The sequence below is a fragment of the Equus asinus genome, chromosome 1 (assembly GCF_041296235.1).
Source record: "Equus asinus isolate D_3611 breed Donkey chromosome 1, EquAss-T2T_v2, whole genome shotgun sequence".
Lineage (NCBI taxonomy): Eukaryota > Metazoa > Chordata > Mammalia > Perissodactyla > Equidae > Equus > Equus asinus.
This window is the reverse complement of record NC_091790.1, coordinates 183,831,454-183,853,180: the sequence shown is the minus strand read 5'-3', so window position 1 is coordinate 183,853,180 and position 21,727 is coordinate 183,831,454. Positions and strand designations below refer to the sequence as shown.

Sequence of the window (21,727 nt, the reverse complement as noted above, 5' to 3'; positions counted from 1 at the left end):
TCACTTCTTTGTTGCATCTTGCCTACAGATGTAGAACTAGTTCAGGTCGTCAACTAAAGAAAGCGGCTATCAGAAAGCTACTAAAAAATGGTTATTCTCGTAGTAGTTGAGAAGGAACAGGCAGTTGAACACGTCCTCTGGTTACCGATTTAGTCAGGCAAAACCTGACAAATCTCTGCAATTCATTTCTTTCTTCTCTTTGGTTGGATGTAGTTAGGCCCTGGGTTTTGGGTCCTTTGATAGCAAAACATAGCTTCCTGTGCTCTCCAGTTAAGGGCAGCACACAGAGGGCTTGGGGGACCTAAAAACAGGCTTTAGTTTCTCTGCCTTAAACCTATACTTCTCAACTCCCCAGGGTGGTGGTTCTGAGAAAGCAGATTCTTTACCCACATAACTGGTGGGTGGGGGAGGGGGGGACATTTATTAGTGGAATGGCCCACCATGGAATAAGGATCTCAAGGCTAAAGCCACTCAAACATGCCTATTAGCAACTACTTCAGCTTTTCACATCCTTGCCCTGCAGCAGGCTCTTCGGCCTGTTGCCCAGAAACCTCTCTCATCTCTGGATTCCTAGTTAACAGAAGCAAGGAATAATGTCAAGACAAGAATCCATTTTAAGAATATTTTATTTATCTTTTGAGATTACATAGTCATTATTGCTGATCTAACCAATCACTTAGACATAAAGATTTCCAAGAACCTCTCAGAAATGGTGATCCTTAGAGGTTTTATTTCCTTTCAATAAGATGACAATGAGAACTAGATTTATTTATATATATATATATGTGTATGTATATATATAGTTTAGAACTTGTCCACATATAATTTGCTGGTGTTGCCTATTTTCTTTCCATAATTTTCCTTTATTAAAAAAGCTTAATGCAACAATGCATTTTGATTTCTTTTTTAAAACCATGACACAGTTAGTTAATTTTGAAAAACCACAGGAGCAGCAATTTCAGATCTGTTCAGAGAAAAGCCAAGCAGCAAAAAAGCTTTGCAGGAGTATGTGGCCCTGGGGAGCCGTGCTCATAGGGGAGGGTAGGAGGGCAGAAGGAAGGCAGACCAGATCTCTTTTTTTTTTTTTTACTGAGAAAAAGAAAACTGAGTATTTCCATTAAGAAGGCAAAAAGACCTTGAAAACTAGCACAAATTCATTGTAGAGAAAATGGTAAGTATCCTCACAGGCCAGGGCCACATACAAAGAGATAATCAGTATTCTTCCTCATGCTTCTAGACACATAGGATGCATCTAAGGTGAGAGCTTAAGGAAAGAAGACACATTTGTTGTGATTCCAAGGATAGAGGGAATAATGACCAAATTCCAACACTAAGGTAGAACCCAAATACTCAGGAGACCTGGGCCTCCTTGTTCTTAATGGTTGATGACACAGGGCCCCCAGAGAGAAAGGAAGAGAGATCATCTGAAACTCAGAGGCAAATACCTCACCATGGGTAGCAACACTGGCAATCTAATCTAGAAGCCCAATGTGGCTCCTTTTTTATTTGGAATAGGTCTCTTCACTATAGCAAGGCAGAATGTGCACTGTCAGGATAAGCACATAGTAAGCTCCATAGAGAGCCAGGCTTTTCTGAGAAGCAGCAGGTTATGATTTTTGGCCTAAGAATGTAATAGGCTAGAGTCTAGAGATCTGCCTAGTAGACTCTGCTCTGGATATAAAATGAGGTACAAAAATCTGAATCTTTTCCTAAAGGAATCCAATTAGTTAATAAAAAAATTAGAACTGGTTAGGCAAAAGAAAGAACTGAGTGGCCTAGCAGAATTTTCAGCATTTATGATCTTCTTCATGAAAGCATATAGCCATGTATATGGCACTTTTCCAGTATTTGCTAAGACATAACATATGGCCTCTGAGTAACCAAACTCTATGGGCTGAGCCTATATACTGTATTGAATGAGGCAAATAACCATTTGCCCAAGGTCCATCTCACTACCTCCAAAAGGGAGGTCACTTCCAGACTAGCTCTGAGAGTATATGTGAAGACCAGGGCAAGTTGAAGAAGGTGGCTGGAGGGGAGGAGAATCAGAGTGGGAAGATTACAGTGATCCTGGGTGGTCTGGTGGTTACCTTGAGTCACCTTGGTCTTGACACTTTGAGGCAGACCAGCATACGAAAAAAATGGGAAAACAAACAAACTTGAGAGTGTTAAAGAGGGTTGGCAGGGAGAAAAGGGACTCATTTCATCCAAGATTCCTAGGGCCATTCCAGACTCTAACTCTCAGACTCAATCTGGTCACAATGGAACCCTTAAGACTAACAGGTCAGTCTCCAAATGAATCCAACTCTCAGGTGGGACATAAAATTTCAGGCTGCTCACATTACTAACTTCTTATAATGTTAGAGTTAAGAAACTACGTGTGAAATATAGAATCCTAAGATGGAAGAGGCCAGAACATAAAAACATATACCAGCAGAGAGGAAAGCCCAAAGACTAAATTGCAGAGACATTAGATCTGAGTTTCATTAATGGCAATGGCCTAAGGAATGAATGTCTAATGAGGTTCAAACTAGTTAAACTAGCTTTGATCATCTGGACACAGTTTACACTGTCATCTCTGTACAGCTTAGCCAGTTAAGCTGCAAAGCCCCTTCCCAGGAGACAGATAAATACATTCCTCTTCTTTAGAGTGTCAAGCTGTGGACCTGAAAGATCTGTCCCATTTCCGAAGCCCTACTGCCCCAAATCCTTTGGAAAGTATATCTTTCCCTGCTCAGTTTCAGAAGTAGTTGTAGGCAATAAGAGGAAGTTTCAGGAAGCAATGTTTCACAATAAGTCCTCCTTTTCTGAGGCAGTTCCAATCTGGAGGGACCTTCCTGGGGAACTATCCAGTTAAATGACAAAGAAGTAAAACTACGGGCCAAAGTGGGGTTGGCCCCCACTTCCTGAGTAGAAGTTAGTTGGGTTAGAAAGACAGCAAAACAAATGCCTGACAAACACCAGAGCTGCTTAGGAAACAACAGAGGCACAATTCCTCTTGGAACCAGAAAGTGTTAAAATAGACATAAATATTTAAGGAGAAGAAAGGAATCCTGGGTAAAGAAAGAGACTCCCAGTAAGCACAAGCACAGCCAAGTTCTTGGTGTAGCTTGCCAAAATCAAAACACTCCTTCCTTCCTAGCCATTTTATAAAGAAGGCAGTGATAGTGATGGTCAAGGCTGGGAACCCAGGCCATGTAAATTTAGTAACTTCCAAAAGGCCTCACCTGTGGAAGGGCCAAAGCTGAGAAAGGCAGCAGATGCTGAAAATTTATTCCAGAAAACCCCAAGGAACAAGGAATCTGGAATCCCTGAACTAACTCCTGAGCTTGGACAAGAGAAAAATGACCATTGCTGAGGATTCAGAGTCAATGGGGAATGTGCAAAAGATGCACTGGGAATTGTTACCCCATTTCTTTCCTTCTTCAGCCTGTCCTCTGTGGCTCTCACAGCCCTCAGAGCAGTAACCACACTCTGGGCCAAGGTGACAGGCACAGGATTCTAGATTTTAATAAATAAATAACCTAACATATAGAGTGAGCACGGCAGGCAGCTGATTAGAGAAGCAGCTTGCTGGGTTCTTTCCCGTATAGGAGTGGAGAAAAGACTTGAGAGTTCTATTCCTTAAAACTTCTTCTGGCTTGAGTTACAGGAACTTAATACCTGGAGGGAAAAAGAAAGACGAGACTGTGATGTTATCAGCTTGTGGGGATGCTGGGACACGAAGGGCCTGCCTAAAGGTGTAACAGGCAGGCAGGGACTTTACTGGAGTGTACGGTGAGGGTAGATAGTTGTGATGCTTTTTCACATCAGTGAAAAAGGCCAGTATTTCTTCATAAAGGGGTAATAATCATTATCAAGAGGGTGAAATGGAGGGGCTGGCCCCGTGGCTGAGTGGTTAAGTTCGTGCGCTCCACTGCAGGCAGCCCAGTGTTTCATTGGTTTGAATCCTGGGCGTGGACATGGTACTGCTCATCAAACCACGCTGAGGCAGCGTCCCACGTGCCAAAACTAGAAAGACCCACAATGAAGAATATACAACTATGTACCGGGGGGCTTTGGGGAGAAAAAGGAAAAAAATAAAATCTTTAAAAAAAAAAAAGAGGGTGAAATGGGGAAAGGCAAATTCAGGAAGGGAACACTACTTAATATCTGGAGAAGGTCTCAAGGAGTCCTTTGGGTGTGGTAGTGAGGGGGAGAGGGTTTATTTTTCTGAGTTCATGTAAATATGGTGATGGATGCAAAGACCAATTCCAGTGCAGGAAGCTCTTCACTACCCAGCCTTCCCTATTTTCTGAGGAGCCCAAAGCACCTGTAGTAATTAGGCTTGAAGGGCCCATTCTTGTTGAGTCCCAGATACTTGGCCTGTTCATCTGTCAGCTCTGTCAGGTGGGCATCAAAGGTGGGCAGGTGTAGGCTCGCCACATACTCATCTGGAACAGACCACAGAAGTCCTGCTATAAGCATTCATGCCTCTTGCCTGGCTATTCTTTCCAGGCTAGGCCTTAAAAAGTCAGAAGACGCCGTCCAATTCTTGGAGGTAAATGAAAAATGCTCAACTTTTGCCTATTGGTCCTCAATTCTGAGGAATGGTTGCTTGAGCCTCAAGCCCAGTGCTTTTCAAAGCCATAACATTTCTTCCTCATAAGCCGTTTCAGCCTTGAACCTTTCCTTCTCTTTAGAAAGGTGAGGGAGAAATGAAAGAAGCAATAAGCCTTAGAGTCTAAACGAAAGGATGGGACAGCAGGAGGACTAAAAGATGGGAAGTTCCAGCATTGGTTCTGCCTTGGCCTCTATGCTTGGGGTCACTCAGAAAAACTAACACCTTGGGAAATCTGAAAGAAATGACTAACAAGCATATTACACCATTTGTTTGGCTTTTAGTACCTCAGTTCTTACGGGTTTCTGTTTACATTCTCTTACCTGAATATATACTACTTATTCAGAATTTTATGTTATTTCCTATGTATTTGTTTGCTTTCCCTAACTTCATTATACATCCAGTCAGAATATGCACTGTTCTATTTCTTTTACATCCTTCCAAAGGATATATTAAAGGGAAAATAAGTCAATTTCTAATAGTTGCTATGCATCTAGTGCTAAAGCAAAACAAAATCAGAAGGTGATTTATTCCCTGATCTTTGCCTCAGGAGTTTACAAATGCCCTATATCAGTTCAGGTGCTGGAGGCAGGTTCTTTAAAAATTTAAGATAGTTTAATGTTTCTCTTATCAGCCAGCCCTGGTGGTGTGGTGGTTCAGATTCGGCGCTCTCATCACCATGGCCTGGTTTCATTTCTCAGGCAGGGACCCACACCACTCAACTGTCGGTTGTTGTACTGTGGCAGCTGTGTGTTGCTAGGATGCTGGAAGCCATGATGCTGGTATTTCAAATACCAGCAGGGTCACCCATGGTAGACAGGTTTCAGTGGGGTTTCCAGACTAAGACAGACTAGAAAGAAGGCCCTGGCCACCCACTTGAAAAAACTGGCCATGAAAACGCTATGAATAGCAGCAGAACATTATCTGATATAGCACTGGAAGATGAGAGGATGGTGCAAAAAGAGAGAAAAGCGTTCTGCTCTGCTGTACACAGGGTCACTAGGAGTCAGAATCTACTCCATGGCACTAACAACAAAATGTTTCTCTTATGCAAAACACCCATATAACTAAACTTTCAAAAGAAGCTAGTCAGAGTCTTTCTTTGGCCTGAAACAATGGGGTCAGAGTTAGAAGATGCAGTCTTGCCTCGTCTGAGAAAAGTTTGGTAGGGGCTATTTAGCAGCCTAGAGTTAGATGTCACAAGGTAGGAAATGATTCCTGTCTGTTGGGAGAAGACTTTTTTCTCCTTTGAGATTCTTGCATACAATATACTTTAAGAGAGAAAATCCTTAAAATTCACAGGCAGGTAAACTAAATCACAGCAAAATGTCATGACTTCACAAAAGCAACCCATGTGGAAAACTTGATAAATCAACTGGGAATGGAACCTAGGAATCTTAGCCGCTACTTTACAAGATAAAGACATCTTTTTCTTTCCATAAGAAATATAATGCCCCTAAACTTCATTTAGCCTCTAACTCTGAACTACTTTGGTAAGGATGGTCATGGAAGAATGCATGCTTACCCATTTTCTTGGGCAACAGGTAGACATCCTGCTTATAGCGACCCTCAGGAGCATTGTAAAGCTCTATCAAGGCAAGAGCCTAGAAAAGCAGAGAGATGGATGCTGACATGCCATTCACAGCAGTCTACCCCATTATCAGGTGAAACCCTGATGGTCTAATGACCCTCTCGAGCCCACTGCTTTCCCATTCTGGAGGGCTTACCTGAGTAGTAGCAGTGATTGAGAGCACAAATGTAGGCACTGTGGAGCAGCTTAGGTTCAGCAGACGGCCCTAGAGAGGAAGAGTTAAGACACAAATGGGTTAGGACAAAGACTGGCCTTTGAGAAATGAGGGAAGAGCCCAACTGCCATTTTCCAAACACTTTCCAACTAACATTGATGGAAAAGCAGGTGTTCAATTAATAGGAATTAATTGATTGACATTTAAGTGAAAATATATTCTTGAAAAATTTGATTAAGGTAATAATATAAAAGATCTCTGGGATTATGTAAAAAGGAACAGAGACGGTAATGTGATACTGAGGCTTATGCCAAGGAAGGATATATTTCTCCTCAATTTTATACTTTCTACTGCAGAATACCTTCCTTCTGAGGTATCAGCATTTCTTTGAAAGACTGTCCTAAACAAGGATCTAGTCAAATCCAAGGACAATCTCTCCAGATTGTGAGGGGAGACATTTTTGGACTTAGGAAGCTGTGATGACTTCTGTGCTTCCTCCTCAATTTGGTTCTTCTGAATTCAGGGATAGCCTTTTATTTCTAGTGGGTGCTTCAGAAAGTACAAGAACTAGAAACTATCTCCAATGCCATCCTTTCCTACTTTGTTTTCTAGGAAGCTTGACTACCTTTTTTGCTCAACCATAGTAGCCAAAAACAACTGTGGTCTGTGGTGCTTGCTTTTTTCACCAGTGTTACTAAATGGGACCTCCCAAGGCAACTAGAAATAAGTCACCAGATAGCTGGCTGACATCAAAACAATTAATGAATATTTAGCAACGTGTCCATCCCCTCCTCGTACACACTACTTTCTTGTGAAGAAATAATTCACTCCCTTTACAGATGCCCTAAAGTACTTGAGAAGGTGAGATAAGGTGAGGAAAGGTGAAGAGAACAGTAAGATACTCAAACATAAATTTAAGGGCCCCTAGATGAACAGTACATCTTTTACTTTTCATATTTCCTTAATTAAAAAAAAAAAAAGGAAAGAAAGCTGCCTGAAAATCAAAACGCCAGAAAAGTATTATTATTGTCCTTTTTATTTTGGTATCTTTTCTTGAAGAAGAGAAAGTGTCAAGGTAAGAACAGGGGGCATCATTATAGCTGTGAGGAATCTAGGGCTAGGGAAGAGAAGCTTTCAAGAAAGGGAAAGTGGCCAAACATTGACTTGGAAGGCTAAGTGGAATGAAAGTCAAGAGTTAATTCTGAGCTAGAAGACGCCAGGATGGGGAAATAGCAACCACACAATCAATATACAGCGAGGTACCTACTACATGTCTGGCTCAATTCAGGGGAATGGACACTCAAAAACAGGAAACCTATCAGCAAAGACATGCCCTTCCTAGAGCTTGCCTAAGATAGTCTTAGTTACAGTCAGGAATATCTACTTTGTGCTTACTGATTAAGCCATCCCACAAATGACATTATCTCTTTGTAAGCATCACTCAAAATGGCATTGGTTCTATCCATTAATTCCTTCCACAGTAATAGTCATTATCTGACTCAAGCTGTAGAATGACATGGAGAGACAGGATAATTGGTGAAAAGTGGGGAACCAAAATAGTTTCTTAATTGCTGAATGAAAAAACCTTTCACAGTTAGATGTAAAATCCATTGGAAAAGTATTTAAACTTGTGCTCCAGAGGAGTTGAAAGTATAAGAGGACATGAGGCGGAAGGGACTTGGGTATTCCGGTCTCTCCTGTCAGGGGTAAATCTCTCTTACCAGCCTCAGGTCTTACCTCTGCCAGCAATACTATCCTCTTGCCATCAGGCCATATTACATGGTCAACCTGGGATCTCACTCGCTCCCAGGTCAGTTCTGGTGTCCGTAGACTCGCCTGGAATACATACAGCAAGCACATCATCAGCCATGCCAAGTCCCACTTTGTGGATGGAAAGATGTTGAAGGGAGCCATTTCAAACAGCAAGTTGAAAGGAGCAATCAACATGCCAGATAAGAATACCTGTCCTGGGTTGTTTAGGACTGTTCCATTTCAGGGAATTTAATCTTAGGCCCAGCCAGGGAGGGATCACTCAGGTTGTCATTCCACAACATATACTGTACGCCCACTCTCTGCTGAGCACAGTAAAAGGTGCTATGGGAAATACAAAAGAAACCAAAGGCATGGTTTCTGCCTTCAAAAAGCTCATACTTTAGTTGGGGACACAAAACAATACATATGTGATGGGAAAAAAAGCCTTTAAAATACTTACAAAGCAACATGCAAATAAGTGCAAATTAATACAGTGCAAACTGAATACATAAGTGCTGAAGACACAGAGAAAAGGAGGAGCAGAGCTGAGTGAGATTAGTTAGAGAAGGCTGAATGTCCTAAACATAGCATGCTGGGGCCCAAGGTTCTGCCCTCATGTCCCATTGTCCCAGGTTCCACCTTCTCAATGATGGTGGTTCACCCTAAAGTTACAGAAGCTTTGTGACCTAAGTGCAAATGTGAGGTAGTCTTTAGAGGAATGCTTAACGGTAGAGTAAAGCTCCCAGTGGCTCACCCTCCTTCCATTTCTGTATATTGTATATTCCGAGAACAAGAGAAGAAATGTTAAGTTTATTAACAGCAGCAATCACATAACAGTCACAGGGTTTAGACTTAAGGCAGTAACTTCCTTCTTCCAACAGGCAATGCCTAAAATAGAAAGGGAGTCTGCCTTCTAAGACCACCCATTGGCTCAAGTTAGTAAAACTGAGAAGTTCTGCCAAATAGTAGATTTCAGACAAATCAAGAGAAACATTTTAGTTACACAATAATCATTTACTAAGTACATACTATATTCCAGACATTGTAGTAAAGAACACTACTATACATAAGACTGTGGACTGCTCTACTAGACTGTGAGCTTTTTATGGACAAGGACTGTATCTTCTTTTCATTACCAATCTAATGGGAAAGATAGACATAATTATATTTCCATATATTCCACACTGTATCATTGGTCTGGACCATTTCTTTATTAGGTATACAGGAAATACAAAATTTTTTAAGATGTCAAGTTTCATAAATTGGTTCAACCTTTCTAGAGGGCATTTTAGAAGTAGCTAACAAAATTTTATATGTACCTAATTTTTGACCAATCATTTTTACTTTTAGGGCTCTATCCTATAGAAACACTTGCTCAAGCTCAGAAATATAAGTGCCCAAGCATGTTCAATCCAGCATTATTTGTAACAGCAAAAAAATGTAAATCAATAAGGGAATAGCTAAATAAATTAGGATAATTACACACAATGGAATATTATGCAACTCTAAAAAAAAGATCTATATGTGTTAACGTGGAAACCAATCATTATTGTTAAGTGAAAAAAATCAAGTTGCAGAACAATATACAATAACCTCAATTTTGTAAATTTTTTTGACACATCATCTTATTTTATTCAAATACCAGTATGATCACACATGGTCCAAGAACACTCAAATAATAAACCCAATAAAAACAGATGTTAAAGATCGGTCTTCAAACATTACAGCCAATGATGCCTCATTTCCCTATGATCTCACCAACACAAAACCACAACCACACCTCAGTAGCCATCAAAACATTCAGCAGACCTTCCTTAACTGTGAGCTCTTTAAAGCTACCAGTTTGAGCACTACTGACTATTTTTTTCAAGCTCTGAATAGCTGTAGGGATCTCAGCAGGAATTGGAGGAACCGCTCCCGTTGGCATAGTGACAAAATGTGGCCAAACGGCGGCATCAGTAAGTCATAGCAGCATTTTACCAGTGCTGTAGCCTTCTCCAAAAGGTTACAAACTGGGTCACGGTTCTAGGATGGAAAGTCTGTCACCTTGAACAGCAGACTTATAAATTTTTTACTTCTTACTTTAAATACATTTATATTGATTAAAATTTTTAACTAAGCAAGTATCACTTTAAGATTCAAATTTTAAAAACAAATTTTATAAATAATTACTGTAAATAGAATTAAAAAGAATTTAAGCAAACAGACCATTTTGGGAAGTTAAGCATATAGAAGGTAAATCCCTAAGACTTTAGAAATGTCACCACAGAGGGCAATAACCACATAGAGTCGAGAGATACTCCTTGGTGACACTGGCATTTTTTTTATTGAGATGATGGGACTTTAAAGTATTTGAAGTTCTGGGTGTCTCACAAGCCTAACCTTCCAGAGGACAAGGATTCTTGGTGATTGGGAGTCAAGAGCGAACACCACGATAACAAGAGACTCCTGTCTTAGGAAGTATTCCATGGGAAAAAAGATTTGGTGGAATCAAGGAAAGGACACTTCTTATGAACATCATAAAATGATCAGTGCTTAGGAGAGGCAGTTTACCAGGGCACTGGAATGGCTACGATGCAAGCAAAAGACCTGAGGGTCAGTTTAAAATAGGTTTGAAGAGAAATTCAATTAAATTATCTCTAGCACTGTCCAGGCAGCCCAAATAACCTATTAAAGTCTATTTGAGGTGCCAGCCCAGTGGTGTAGTGGTTGAGTTCGACACACTCCACTTCAGCAACGTGGGTTTGGATCCCGGGCACAGACTTACACCTACTCATCAGCCATGCTGTGGTGGCAACCCACATGCAGAATAGAGGAAGAAGGGCACATATGGTAGCTCAGGACCACTCTTCCTTCAAGCAAAAAGAGGAAGATTGGCAACAGGTGTTAGCTCAGGGCCAGTCTTCCTCACCCCACTCCCCTTCCCCCCAGAAAGTCTCTTTGGCAGTTAGACTCCTCAAGAGAAGGGTTTCCTATGGCCAGCATAGTTTTACAGGGATTTCTCTTAAAGACATCCAGTTGTCTTTTCTGTGGATTTACAAGCACTAAGCAATCTACCAGGAAAAAGGTTCCCTATGCAGGTTACCTTCCCAAAATAGGTGTACATCCCACTGTAAATTAGCCAGTTATTATACTTGCACAAATAGGTATTATTTGATTTTGAACAGTGCACATAAGTTTTTTTCAGGGAAAAGAACTGTGGTTCCAGTCCCGCAAAATACTGTCAATAGCAAGTCTCAGGTTGTAATTCTTTGGCTGGCAAAAACTTTTAAAGCATGTGTACATAATGGTTTAACCACTTGAATTGTGAAGCTTACAATCATTCAGGCTGTCTATCTGATGCATATGGGTAAGTAGGTCTGTTTTCAAGAGAAAGGAAATATGTGAGAAAAAGACATGGCCAAAGGGCAGCTAAGAGCACAATCCCTATCACAGCTTCCCTAAGTATTCACAGCATTAATAGTTCTCAGAAAAAAATGCAGCTTTCTAAATGACCAACTCTTTTGATGAGCTATTCCTTCCTAAAAATGCAGCAGTCAACATCTCAGGGTCAGGTAAAACTATAAATTCCTACCAAAAAACCCCACCAAATTTTTGATTACTTAAAATATCTGGCTAAAAACTTATGGAATCATTCTCCTTTGCAGTTCCACTGAGTGGACTTACAGTGATTCTCCTCTCTTTCTCACACTCTGCATCCAATCCATTGAGCAAATCCCATTGGTTACAACCTTCACAATACAGTATAGCACTTCTTATCACCTCCATTGCTTACCCATCTAATCCAACCTACCACTTTCTATCACTGGAAATACTGAAAGAGCCTCCTGTTGTCCTTATGACTACTCAAGCTCCAAAAGTGTCTTCTTTATACAACAGCTAGAGCAATCTTTTAAAACATATGTCAGATTTTGTCAGCCACATGCTCAAAACCTTCCAATGGCTTGCCTGTATCGACAATAAAATCTAAAGTCCTTATCATCACTTACAAAACTCTATATAACCCACTACCTCTTCGAGCTGCCTCATCCTCATGCCCTTGCCCATCCTGTTCTTGCCACAATGGCATCTTTTCTGTTTCTCAAACACATTATGCACGTTTCTACCTCAGGATCTTTTACCTTTTACCATTCTCTCTGAATAGAATGCTCAGATGGCTTGCTCCTTCAATTCATTCAGGTTTTTGTTCAAATGTTATCTCCTTCAAAGACACCTTCCCTGATCACCCTAACTAAAATAACATCCTCAAGTCCTCACCTTGCTGTTTTTCTTCAATACTAGGCACTAACTGACAATAACTATTTGTTTATTGTTTGTCTCCCACACTCGAATATAAGCTCAGGAGAGCAGGCATATTGTTCACTGCTGTTTCTTCAGCCAATTAGTACTCAGTACAGAGCAGAGCAAGTATTCAATACAATTAGGCTAAATAGTGAATGAACATTCTGGTTTCAATAATTAGTTGAGTTTGCTATTTCCTTAAATTTCATTTTACATGCCCTGTGACACTATCATCAAAGGCTGAGTAATTTAACTTTTCCAAAGCCCTTCTAAGCGTCTCCCTTTATGGACCATTTAGTGTAGTCATATACCTTCTACTAAGAAGAACACAAAGACGTTTGAGAGACGGCCTCTTGGCTAGTACCAGCAGCAGATACTGGGGGTATCTAGCAATACCTGCAAAACTAGGTCTAGTCTCAACACAGCAGCCAGGGTGATCCTTTTAAAATAAAAGTTATCCTTTTAAAACAGAAGTTAGATTGTTATAAATCCTACACAGGCTCCCTATTTTTCTCAGAACATAATCAGGAGTTCTTACAATGGCCTATGAGGCCACATAAGATCTGGCCCATTACCTCTCTGACCTCATCTTCCACTCCTCCCTGTCCCATGCTCATTCTGCTCCAACCACGCGGCCCTCATTGTTGATCCTCAAACGGACTAGGCACATCCCCACCTTTGAGCATTTGCTCCAGCTGTTCTCTCATCTTGAAATGCTCTTTACCTAAAAATCCACATGGCTAATTCCTTTAGGTCTGCTCAAACATTACCTTCTTCATGAAGCTTATACCTTGATCTCTCTACTTAAAATTACAACCCAGAACTCTTGATTCCCCTTACCATGCTCTGCTGCTTCTTTTTGCTAAAGTGCTTTCACCTTCTAACAAAAGAAGTAAATTTTACTATTATTATGCTTATTGTCTTTCTTTTCATTAAAATGTAAGCTCCATGAGGGCAGGAATTTTTGCCTGTTTTGTGCAGTGACGCCAAGCATCCAGAACTGCACCTGGCATATAACAATCACACAATAAATACTTATGATTGAAGGTAAAGACTCTCCTGGCTTTTATCCTGAGAGATTACTTATGTCTGGGCTGCCTTTGGAGGAGAGATTACCATCACAATTTGAAGTTAATCTAGAAAGTATGAGGAGATAATAGTACAACATACAGGCAAACAAAACAAAAACTGAACTAGAAATCAAAAAACCTGGATTCTGTGCTCCAATTTTATTTTTGAATCAATGGATATGACTGAACAATGTACTTGACTTCTTAGTTTCCCAAATGAAAATCAGGAATAAGAGTAATGCCTTGTGGGGTGGTCAAGAGGGTGAAATGAGATAAAGTAAAAATGTGAAAATTACATGATTGCATTTGGAATTATTTTTATTTTAGAGTTTCTTGAGGGTTTAGGATGGAAAATTCCTTCCCCTTTCCCTTACTGAGAAGATTTCTCTTTAGGGCTCAAAGCATGACTACTTCCCTTTAAGCTTTTCCCATGTGGGGGCTCTATAAGCAGATTAATCCATAAAAGGACAATCATGTTCTAGACAGTTTAAGAAATATTAGTATCTTTGATCATTTAGTAAAGGGGCAGTATGGCAAATAAGTGTAACTTAACCAAAAAAAAAATAGAACCAACTAAATTATTCATTATAAGCAAAACATGGTAAGACAGAATAATGGAGTCATGCCACTCAGAAACCTCAAGGGTAGAAATAGGCTTTGGTAGGTTGTTTTTCCAGCTATTTTTAATAACAGAAGAATAGAGCATAGAGTTAAAAAGAGAAACCATTTAAAATAGATATTATCCAATAGGTTCTCAGTATATCAACCGATCCTTACCTGGCAATGCTGAAGCTCAATCAGAGCAGCCCTCAGTGGAGATGAAAGCATGCTTTGCTTGAGCCATTTACCCAGACAGAAATACAGTTGTGCCAGAAAAATGCCATAAAATTTTAAAACCAGAAAGTCACACTGAGAGATACTTTGATAAGTCTGAAAAGAAATAAATAACACTTCTATTAACTATTACTTGGGCAACTTAGTAGGACCAAGTGTTACGCTGGATTGGAAAATTTTAGGGTGAATATAATCAAATTAGGAAGCAAAGTGACAGATTTTCCAGGTTTGAGGAACACATGCTATTGAAATAATTGTGACACCTACACACCCAATTACTATAGTTTAGAAAATATGTTAAGGGGAGACCTAGCCCAGTGAAAGAGAGAGAGAAAACAGAAACCACCGTATTTGACAGTCACAGTCAATCTTAAGCAATGTTCTCAACATAGCCCATAGATTTCTCTCCTTTGACTTGTTTCCTTGGACCAACCTACTTCTCTCACCTTTATGGTAAAATTAAACATCCCCAAAATACTGACTACCATACTGACTCACATTTGTTGTGTGCTTTTTGTAGCTTTGAGCATACCCAGCTCTTAATCCTAAACAGAAAGATAAAATGGCTTACAGTATAAGTAGATATCAAGCTTGCGCAGAAGAAAACAACCATTTGAAACAATTAAGTTTAGATGAAGAAGCTTTACAGAATCCACAAGCACAGCCCACAAGGCTAGTAAGTGAACAGACTGTGGACAGCTCTGCCGGAATAGTCATGTTTAAGATGGCTGCTAACCCTGCTCTTTCCTCTTCCAGTTTATGTTTCTTGTGAAGGAGAGGGAAAAAAGCCCCCATTATGAGTCACTTGATCTTACCACATCAATCTCCGTGTTGGAATGTCCCATATTACAAACGATGCAGCTATTCTTCATGCGGTCCAAGTGCTCTCTGGTTACCACATTCTTGTTACCTTAAAAACAGAAGAGATATCCACATGAAAAGGAATGAAATTGGACCCCTACCTCACACCATATGTAAATTTAACTTGAAATGGATCAGACACCTAAATGTAAGAGCTAAAACTATAAAAATCTTAGCAGAACATAGGAATAAATCTTTGTGACCTTGGGTTAGGCAATGATTTCTTAGATATAATACCTAAAGCACAAGCAACAAAAGAAAAAATAAACCAGACTACATGAAAATTAAAAACTTTTGTGTTACAAATGATATCACCAAGAAAGTGAAAAGACAGCCCACAAAATGAGACAAAATATTTGCAAGTCATATATCTGATGAGGGACTTGTATGCAAAATTTATAAAGAACTCTTACAACTCAACAATAAAAAGACAAATAACCCAATTTAAAAATGAGTAAAGGATACGAATAGACATTTCTCAAAAGAAGATATATAAAAGAAGATGTGCCAACATGCACATGAAAAGACACTCAGCATCATTAGTCATTAGGGAAATGCAAATCAAAACCACAATGAGATACTACTTCACACCCACTAGAACAGATATAATCAAAAAGACAGACCATAGTAAGTGTTACCAAGGATGCTGAGAAATTGTAATTCTCATGCATTGTTGGTGGGATTGTAAAATGGCGCAGTCACTTTGGAAAAGTTTGGCAATTCCTCAAAATGTTAAAAGTATGGGGTGGCCCGGTGGTGCAGTGGTTAAGTGCACACGTTCTGCTTCGGCAGCCCGGGATTCGCAGGTTCTGATCCTGGGTGCAGACGTGGCACCGCTTGACAAGCCATGCTGTGGTAGGCCTCCCACATACAAAGTAGAGGAAGATGGGCATGGATGTTAGCTCAGAGCCAGTCTTCCTCAGCAAAAAGAAGAGGATTGGCAGTGGTTAGCTCAGGGCTAATCCTCCTCAAAAAAAAAGTTAAAAGTAGAGTTACCATATGATCCAGCAATTCCACTTCTAGGTATATGCCCAAGAGAAGTGAAAACATGTTTACAGAAAAACTTGTACACAATGTTCACAGCAGCATTATTCATACTAGCCAAGAAGTGAAAACAACCCAAGTGTCCATCACCTGATGAATGGATAAATAAAATGTGCTATAACCTTAAAATGGAATATTATTCAGCAATAAAGAGGAATGAAATATTGATACATGCTATAACATGAATGAACCTTGAAAACATTATGGTAAGTAAAACAAGCCAGTCGCAAATGACCACAAGTATGATTCCGTTTACATGAAATGTCTAGAACAGGCAAATCTAAAGACAGAGAAACTATCAGTTGCCTAGGGCTTGGGAAAGGTGGAGAGTAGAATGAGGAGTGACTGCTAATCGTATGGGGTTTCTTTTTGGATGATGAAAATGTTCTAAAATTAGATAATGGGACGTTGCACAACTTTACTAAAACCACTGAACTTTATACTTTAAAAGACTGAATTTTATGGTATGGGAATTATATCTTGATAAAACAAATTGGATTGTGGTGATGGGTGTATGATCCTGGGAATCTGCTAGAAAACACTGAATTGTACACTTAAAATGGCTGAAAAAATAGCTCTTTAAAAAATATGAAGCAAGAACAGTTTCTTATGGTCTCTCTTCTCTGCCCCCAGCTTTCCCTAAAGCTACAAATATATTTTTACTCTCAAATATTCTGATTTTCTTCCTTTAAAATAGAACTATAAAAGAAAACCAATATTCCAATGGTTTATGGTTATACCATAAAGACAAAATAAGTATCTCAGTCCAAGGAAATTAATCATATCTGCATATTCCTCTCTAAAACTCAAAATCTACCTCTCACCATTCCCACTTTCTCTAACTATGAAGAATTTTGCTCTAGCCTTGCTTTAATTATAGGGACTAGAGAGAAATATACATCACTTTTGGAGGTAAAATAAAAAATCAAATGTACAAGTTTAAGATCTGACTTCCCAAATAAAACTCATCTTTAGCCATCTCCTTGGCAGCTGAGGATGTATGGAAATGTAGAAGAGTTAAAAGGGATGGAGAGAAATTTTCCCCTGGGGATGACCTAATGGTATACTTTTGATCAGAGCTCTAAGGAGGCAGGAAGAATGTGAAAGACTGACTGGTTTTGCGGACTACTATCTCTGGCTTTTAGAGTTTGGTTTTGTTCAGAACATTTCCAGTCATTTTTCACTTGTTCCATGTAAGCATCTCCAAGTGCCACCCCATTTTATATGTGATAATCGTACCTGTACAGGTAATAACAATATCCACTTGTCGGATGACTTCATTTAATTTCACCAATCGAAATCCATCCATACTGTAGAAATAAAGCATGATCAATTAACCTAAACAGACAGCTAGGGAGCCTTTTGCCACAGAACGTCAAAAGCTATTACCAAGGTACTTTAGTACCTACGTTGTCACTTCTTGATATAACCGGACTATTCCTAGCAGAGAAAAATTCACACCATTTCCTTACTTCATACAGAAATAAAAGGTTCTTTTGCATCACTGGAACCTAATTCTTCCTGATAGTAATGAACCAGAGTTAACCATGAAATTCCTCAACCAAGTTTTTAGAAAGTGCCATTTCATCACAGAAACTGCTCTCCCCAAGATCAATGATCTCTTGAATGTAAAAAAAAAATAAAAATTTTTTCGTAGACTCTTATATTACTTGATTTCCACTGCTACATTAAACATTATTTGCCTTCTTAAAGTCCTTGATATTGTTTTCTCCTGGTTTTCCTACTTTTCTGATTACTTCTTCTTGATCTCAGTCAACTTTAAATGTTAGTACTCTGTAGCGTACTCTTTTCTCTATTCTTTCAGCACTTATCCGTACCCTTCTCTTGGCTGTAAACGACTCCTTATAGGTGGCTGATTTGCACATATGTCTTCAGTTTAGATCTCTCCAAAACTTCAGAGCCATGGATCAAATTATCCACTGGATAGCTCCTCCTGGATGTACCACAAGGATCCCAAACTTACTACGTTTTGAAATAATATCTTCTCTGCACCCTCCAACTCTATTTCTTCTTCTATATTTTCTATCTGGATCAATAGCACTACTGTTCACTCAACTGTATGAGCCAAATAAACCAGAATGTCCTAGCCTACTACTTCTCCTTAATTGAAGTTGTCACCATATCTGGTTGATTCTTTTTCCTTAATTTCTTAAAATCTCTTGAATCTCTTCCCTCCTCTCCATACATGCTGCCATTGCTTATGTTCAGATCTTATTATTTCTTGCCTAGATTACTACAGTAGCCCCTGGCCCAATCTCATTGCTTTGAGGTTTACATCTCTCTAATTCATTTTGCAGAGTGATTTCCCTAAATGCAATTTGCATCATGTCATTTCTTTGCTTAAAATACTTCAGTGAGATTGCCTGATCTCAGGATAAGACCCAAATACTTATATTGATACATGATTACATTGGCAAAATACCTCAGATATTACCACTCTCCCAAATTTATCCTATCAGCCAGCTACATTAAAATACCCCAGCTTCTTAAATTTGCTGTGCTGTCTCCTTCCTCAGTGACTATGCACATGTTGTTCCCTGTACCTGGAATTTACTGGAAACTAAGAAATCACTTACACAAGTTTCAAGACCCAGCTTTGCTGACACCTCTTTATACTCTGCCCTCTTGCTTGGATATTTCTCCTTTGTGTTCCTACAGAAGCATGTGCTGTTTATCTCCATCAGAGGACTTATTATACTCCACAGTGGTTATTTGTCTATGTGCTTCTAAAAGCAGGGAGCTTGTCTCATTTATCTGTTCATCTTATTCATCCTTAGCACACAGCACAGTACCAAATATATAGTAAGTGATCAGTTCACGTCTATAAGATAATTTGAATCAGTACCTCAATCAGTATTAAAACATGTTCAGGTTTCTCTAAGAGACCCTGAAAGTACCAGAATGGTGATAATCCCTTTGTGTGCTGGAGCCCTGACTCAGAGAACACCAACAATTCTGCTGGGGAAATCTGGGTTTATGGCTAGGATGCGTGAGGAGCGATAGCATAGGGGGGAAATGGTTAGGGTAAAATCTTGATGCCATGCTTCATTCTATCCTGGCTACTTCCTCTGGAGGGTTAACAGTAAAGACTGAGTGGATTATCCAGGCTACAGACACTGGGACTCTGCAGTAGTTTTCAGAAACAGTGGTATTTCCATCTTGCTGAGGATGGCAAGAGACGATTTTAATAACAGCTACCATTTAGTGAACATTTATTATGTGACAGAAGCTCTACACTTTATATATTACATAATTATATATTCAATAATTATATATTACATAATATACAATCAAACATAATAATTATATAATTATTTTACTGAACTTTCACAACTCTTTGACATAGGAAAGTTTACCGACATTTTATAGATGGGAAAGGAACTATTCTTTTTTTTTTAACTTTTAATGTTGGAATCATTTCAAACTTAAGAATTATAAGAATAGTACAAACAACTCCTATATACCCTTCACTCAGCAGATTTTACTCTTAATTTAGATTTGTCTGATGTTTCCTCTTGATTAGATTTAGGTCACACATTTTGGGAAGGAATATCTAGAAGTGCTTTTATCAGTGCACCACATCAGAAAGGGTCTGATGCCAGTCTATTTCTTTTTTAATCACTGTTTTCAAAGGGAGAAGCATTACAGAGAGAAAAGGTAAGGGGCTGTTTGTTCTCTGGTTCAAGGCATCCTTTGTTACTATTTCCACAGGAATTCTAAATTTTAGTTTCTCTGATAGTCTCTGCTCTCTCAGAGAAAAGCTTCTTGATCTTTGAAACACTAGCACTTACAGTTAATGGCAGTCTCTCTCAGGATCTGAGCCCCTCTAAGATAAAATGTGGCATTCATCAGGCCATTCTTAGGAGGCAGCTACAAGATCACAGTTAGATGGCAGTGTAGAGGAAAAAGCAAGTCTCCTTTTGCATGCTTACCAGGCTTGAAGAGCACAGATGGGGTCAATCTCAGTTACATACACAATGGAGCCCATGGCTTTTAAGGCAGCACAGCACCCCTTCCCCACCTGAAGAGGGGAGAAAGTATACACAAAAAGGAAAGTCAATGAGAAAACAGTTTCTCAAAGCTTCTGGTAAAGTGTACCCCTCTTTCTGCCCTCAAAAAGAATTTCACTGAATTTCTTGGGGAAAAATAAGAAAAACAAATAAATGAATGCAGTTCATAAACAAACTCCCAGTCCCTGCTTAGCACATGCATGTGAATAAGAACACCCACACTCACGATTTATAATCAAAACACAAGCTAAAAGAATATCACAAATAGTGCACTGGAACAGTCAGAAAATCAACTTAAGAAAAAATTGCAAAAATGCAAAGGGAAAAAGAAAGACTGTACTTTCTTTAAGCTTTAAAGCTGGTTAAACCTTACCTCTCCATAGCCACAGACTACCACCTGCTTTCCACCAAACATCATGTCTGTTGTCCTTTTAAGTCTAGGAGGAAAAAATACTAAGTCAGAAAAATCTTCTCTTGTTTCTCCCTTGAGATTAGATTGAGCCCCTTTGTTTTCATGTTTGTTTTCCCATTTTGAAAGAAAGCCTGGTTTCTATCCTAGAGAAACTATTTAACGACTAGAAAGTAAACTTCAATAAAATACATATTTTCTCAACTACATGCTATTCAACCAATTTCACCTATATTGAGGTTTGTTTTTTTTTTCTTTTTTTCCCTTGTCTTTGGAATGATGCAGAAGAGAAGCAGTTATAGACCACAAAGTAACTTTTAAATATAAAAGCAATATATATATTTATTATATAATATTTGGAAATAAAAGATACAAAGAAGAAAATGAAAATAATGTAATTTTTGTTTAGGAGGTGACAAAACTCTGGCTTAATGAAAATATTCTAGCTTACTGAATTAGAAACATAAAATATAACACTGATAAATGAATACTACATTTAACAGTATCAGAATGGCCAATGGGTCTCACATTAATTCAAAAGGGAGGGTAATGGGCAACAAGGTGGAGAAGAGCTTTGAAACATGCCAACACTGACTACATGAGATAGTGAGTTTTCTGGGGCTGATTCCTTTTCAGACATGTTCTACTTCTTTGTCTTTGATTTTCTACGAAGCTAGAATAACGGTCCTTACTATTTTCAGGGTCTCTTGGAAGAACTTGTAGGAGCAGTTTCTAGTTTCTCTATAGGTTCAGTCCGTCTCCCTTCTCTAGGAATCCCTGGCTATGCAGAAGAAAGTTTTCAACTAAAACCAGCCTATTCTGAGATAGATAGTTCCTAAAAATATTTGTGGATCTTTCTACTCACTATCCGTTAACCTCTCCTGTTGAAAAGAGCTTATAAATGCCCCAAAGGCAAAGTAGGAATCCTGTCTTTTTAATGATTTGACAACAGGTATAACTCCATGAACCCAATGAAAGTCAATAAATATCAATTAAATGCAGAGGCAATTTCTTATTGAGTGACGAGAGTAAGTCTGGCTGGGTTACCACCATACTCAAAAGTCACGGCTTAGAAGAACGGTCCTGGAATGGCTAGGACA

The 21,727-nt window shown here is 39.1% G+C and overlaps 1 protein-coding gene and 1 pseudogene across 16 annotated transcripts in view; both read right to left on the bottom strand.

Annotated features, from left to right (window-relative positions):
• Nucleotides 1–608: 608 nt before the first annotated feature.
• AHCYL2 (adenosylhomocysteinase like 2) overlaps nt 609–21,727 on the bottom strand; it is a 171,477-nt gene continuing 150,358 nt past the window's right edge. For 9 of the 16 annotated variants that reach the window (XM_014854340.3, XM_014854341.3, XM_070513259.1 and 6 more), the window contains 9 exons: nt 20,592–20,655; nt 20,141–20,229; nt 17,427–17,497; nt 15,098–15,192; nt 8,083–8,181; nt 6,328–6,396; nt 6,126–6,204; nt 4,313–4,433; nt 609–3,663 (listed from right to left, as the gene is read on the bottom strand). In XM_014854340.3, coding sequence (XP_014709826.2) covers nt 3,657–3,663; nt 4,313–4,433; nt 6,126–6,204; nt 6,328–6,396; nt 8,083–8,181; nt 15,098–15,192; nt 17,427–17,497; nt 20,141–20,229; nt 20,592–20,655 — 694 coding nt within the window. In that variant the 3' untranslated portion in view covers nt 609–3,656. Of the gene's footprint in view, nt 3,664–4,312; nt 4,434–6,125; nt 6,205–6,327; nt 6,397–8,082; nt 8,182–8,307; nt 8,440–14,225; nt 14,379–15,097; nt 15,193–17,426; nt 17,498–20,140; nt 20,230–20,591; nt 20,656–21,727 lie in introns of those variants that run through there. The other 7 variants (XM_014854338.3, XM_014854339.3, XM_014854345.3 and 4 more) reach the window with 2 other exon arrangements.
• On the bottom strand, nt 9,674–12,144 carry LOC106839559 (ATP synthase subunit g, mitochondrial pseudogene; annotated as a pseudogene).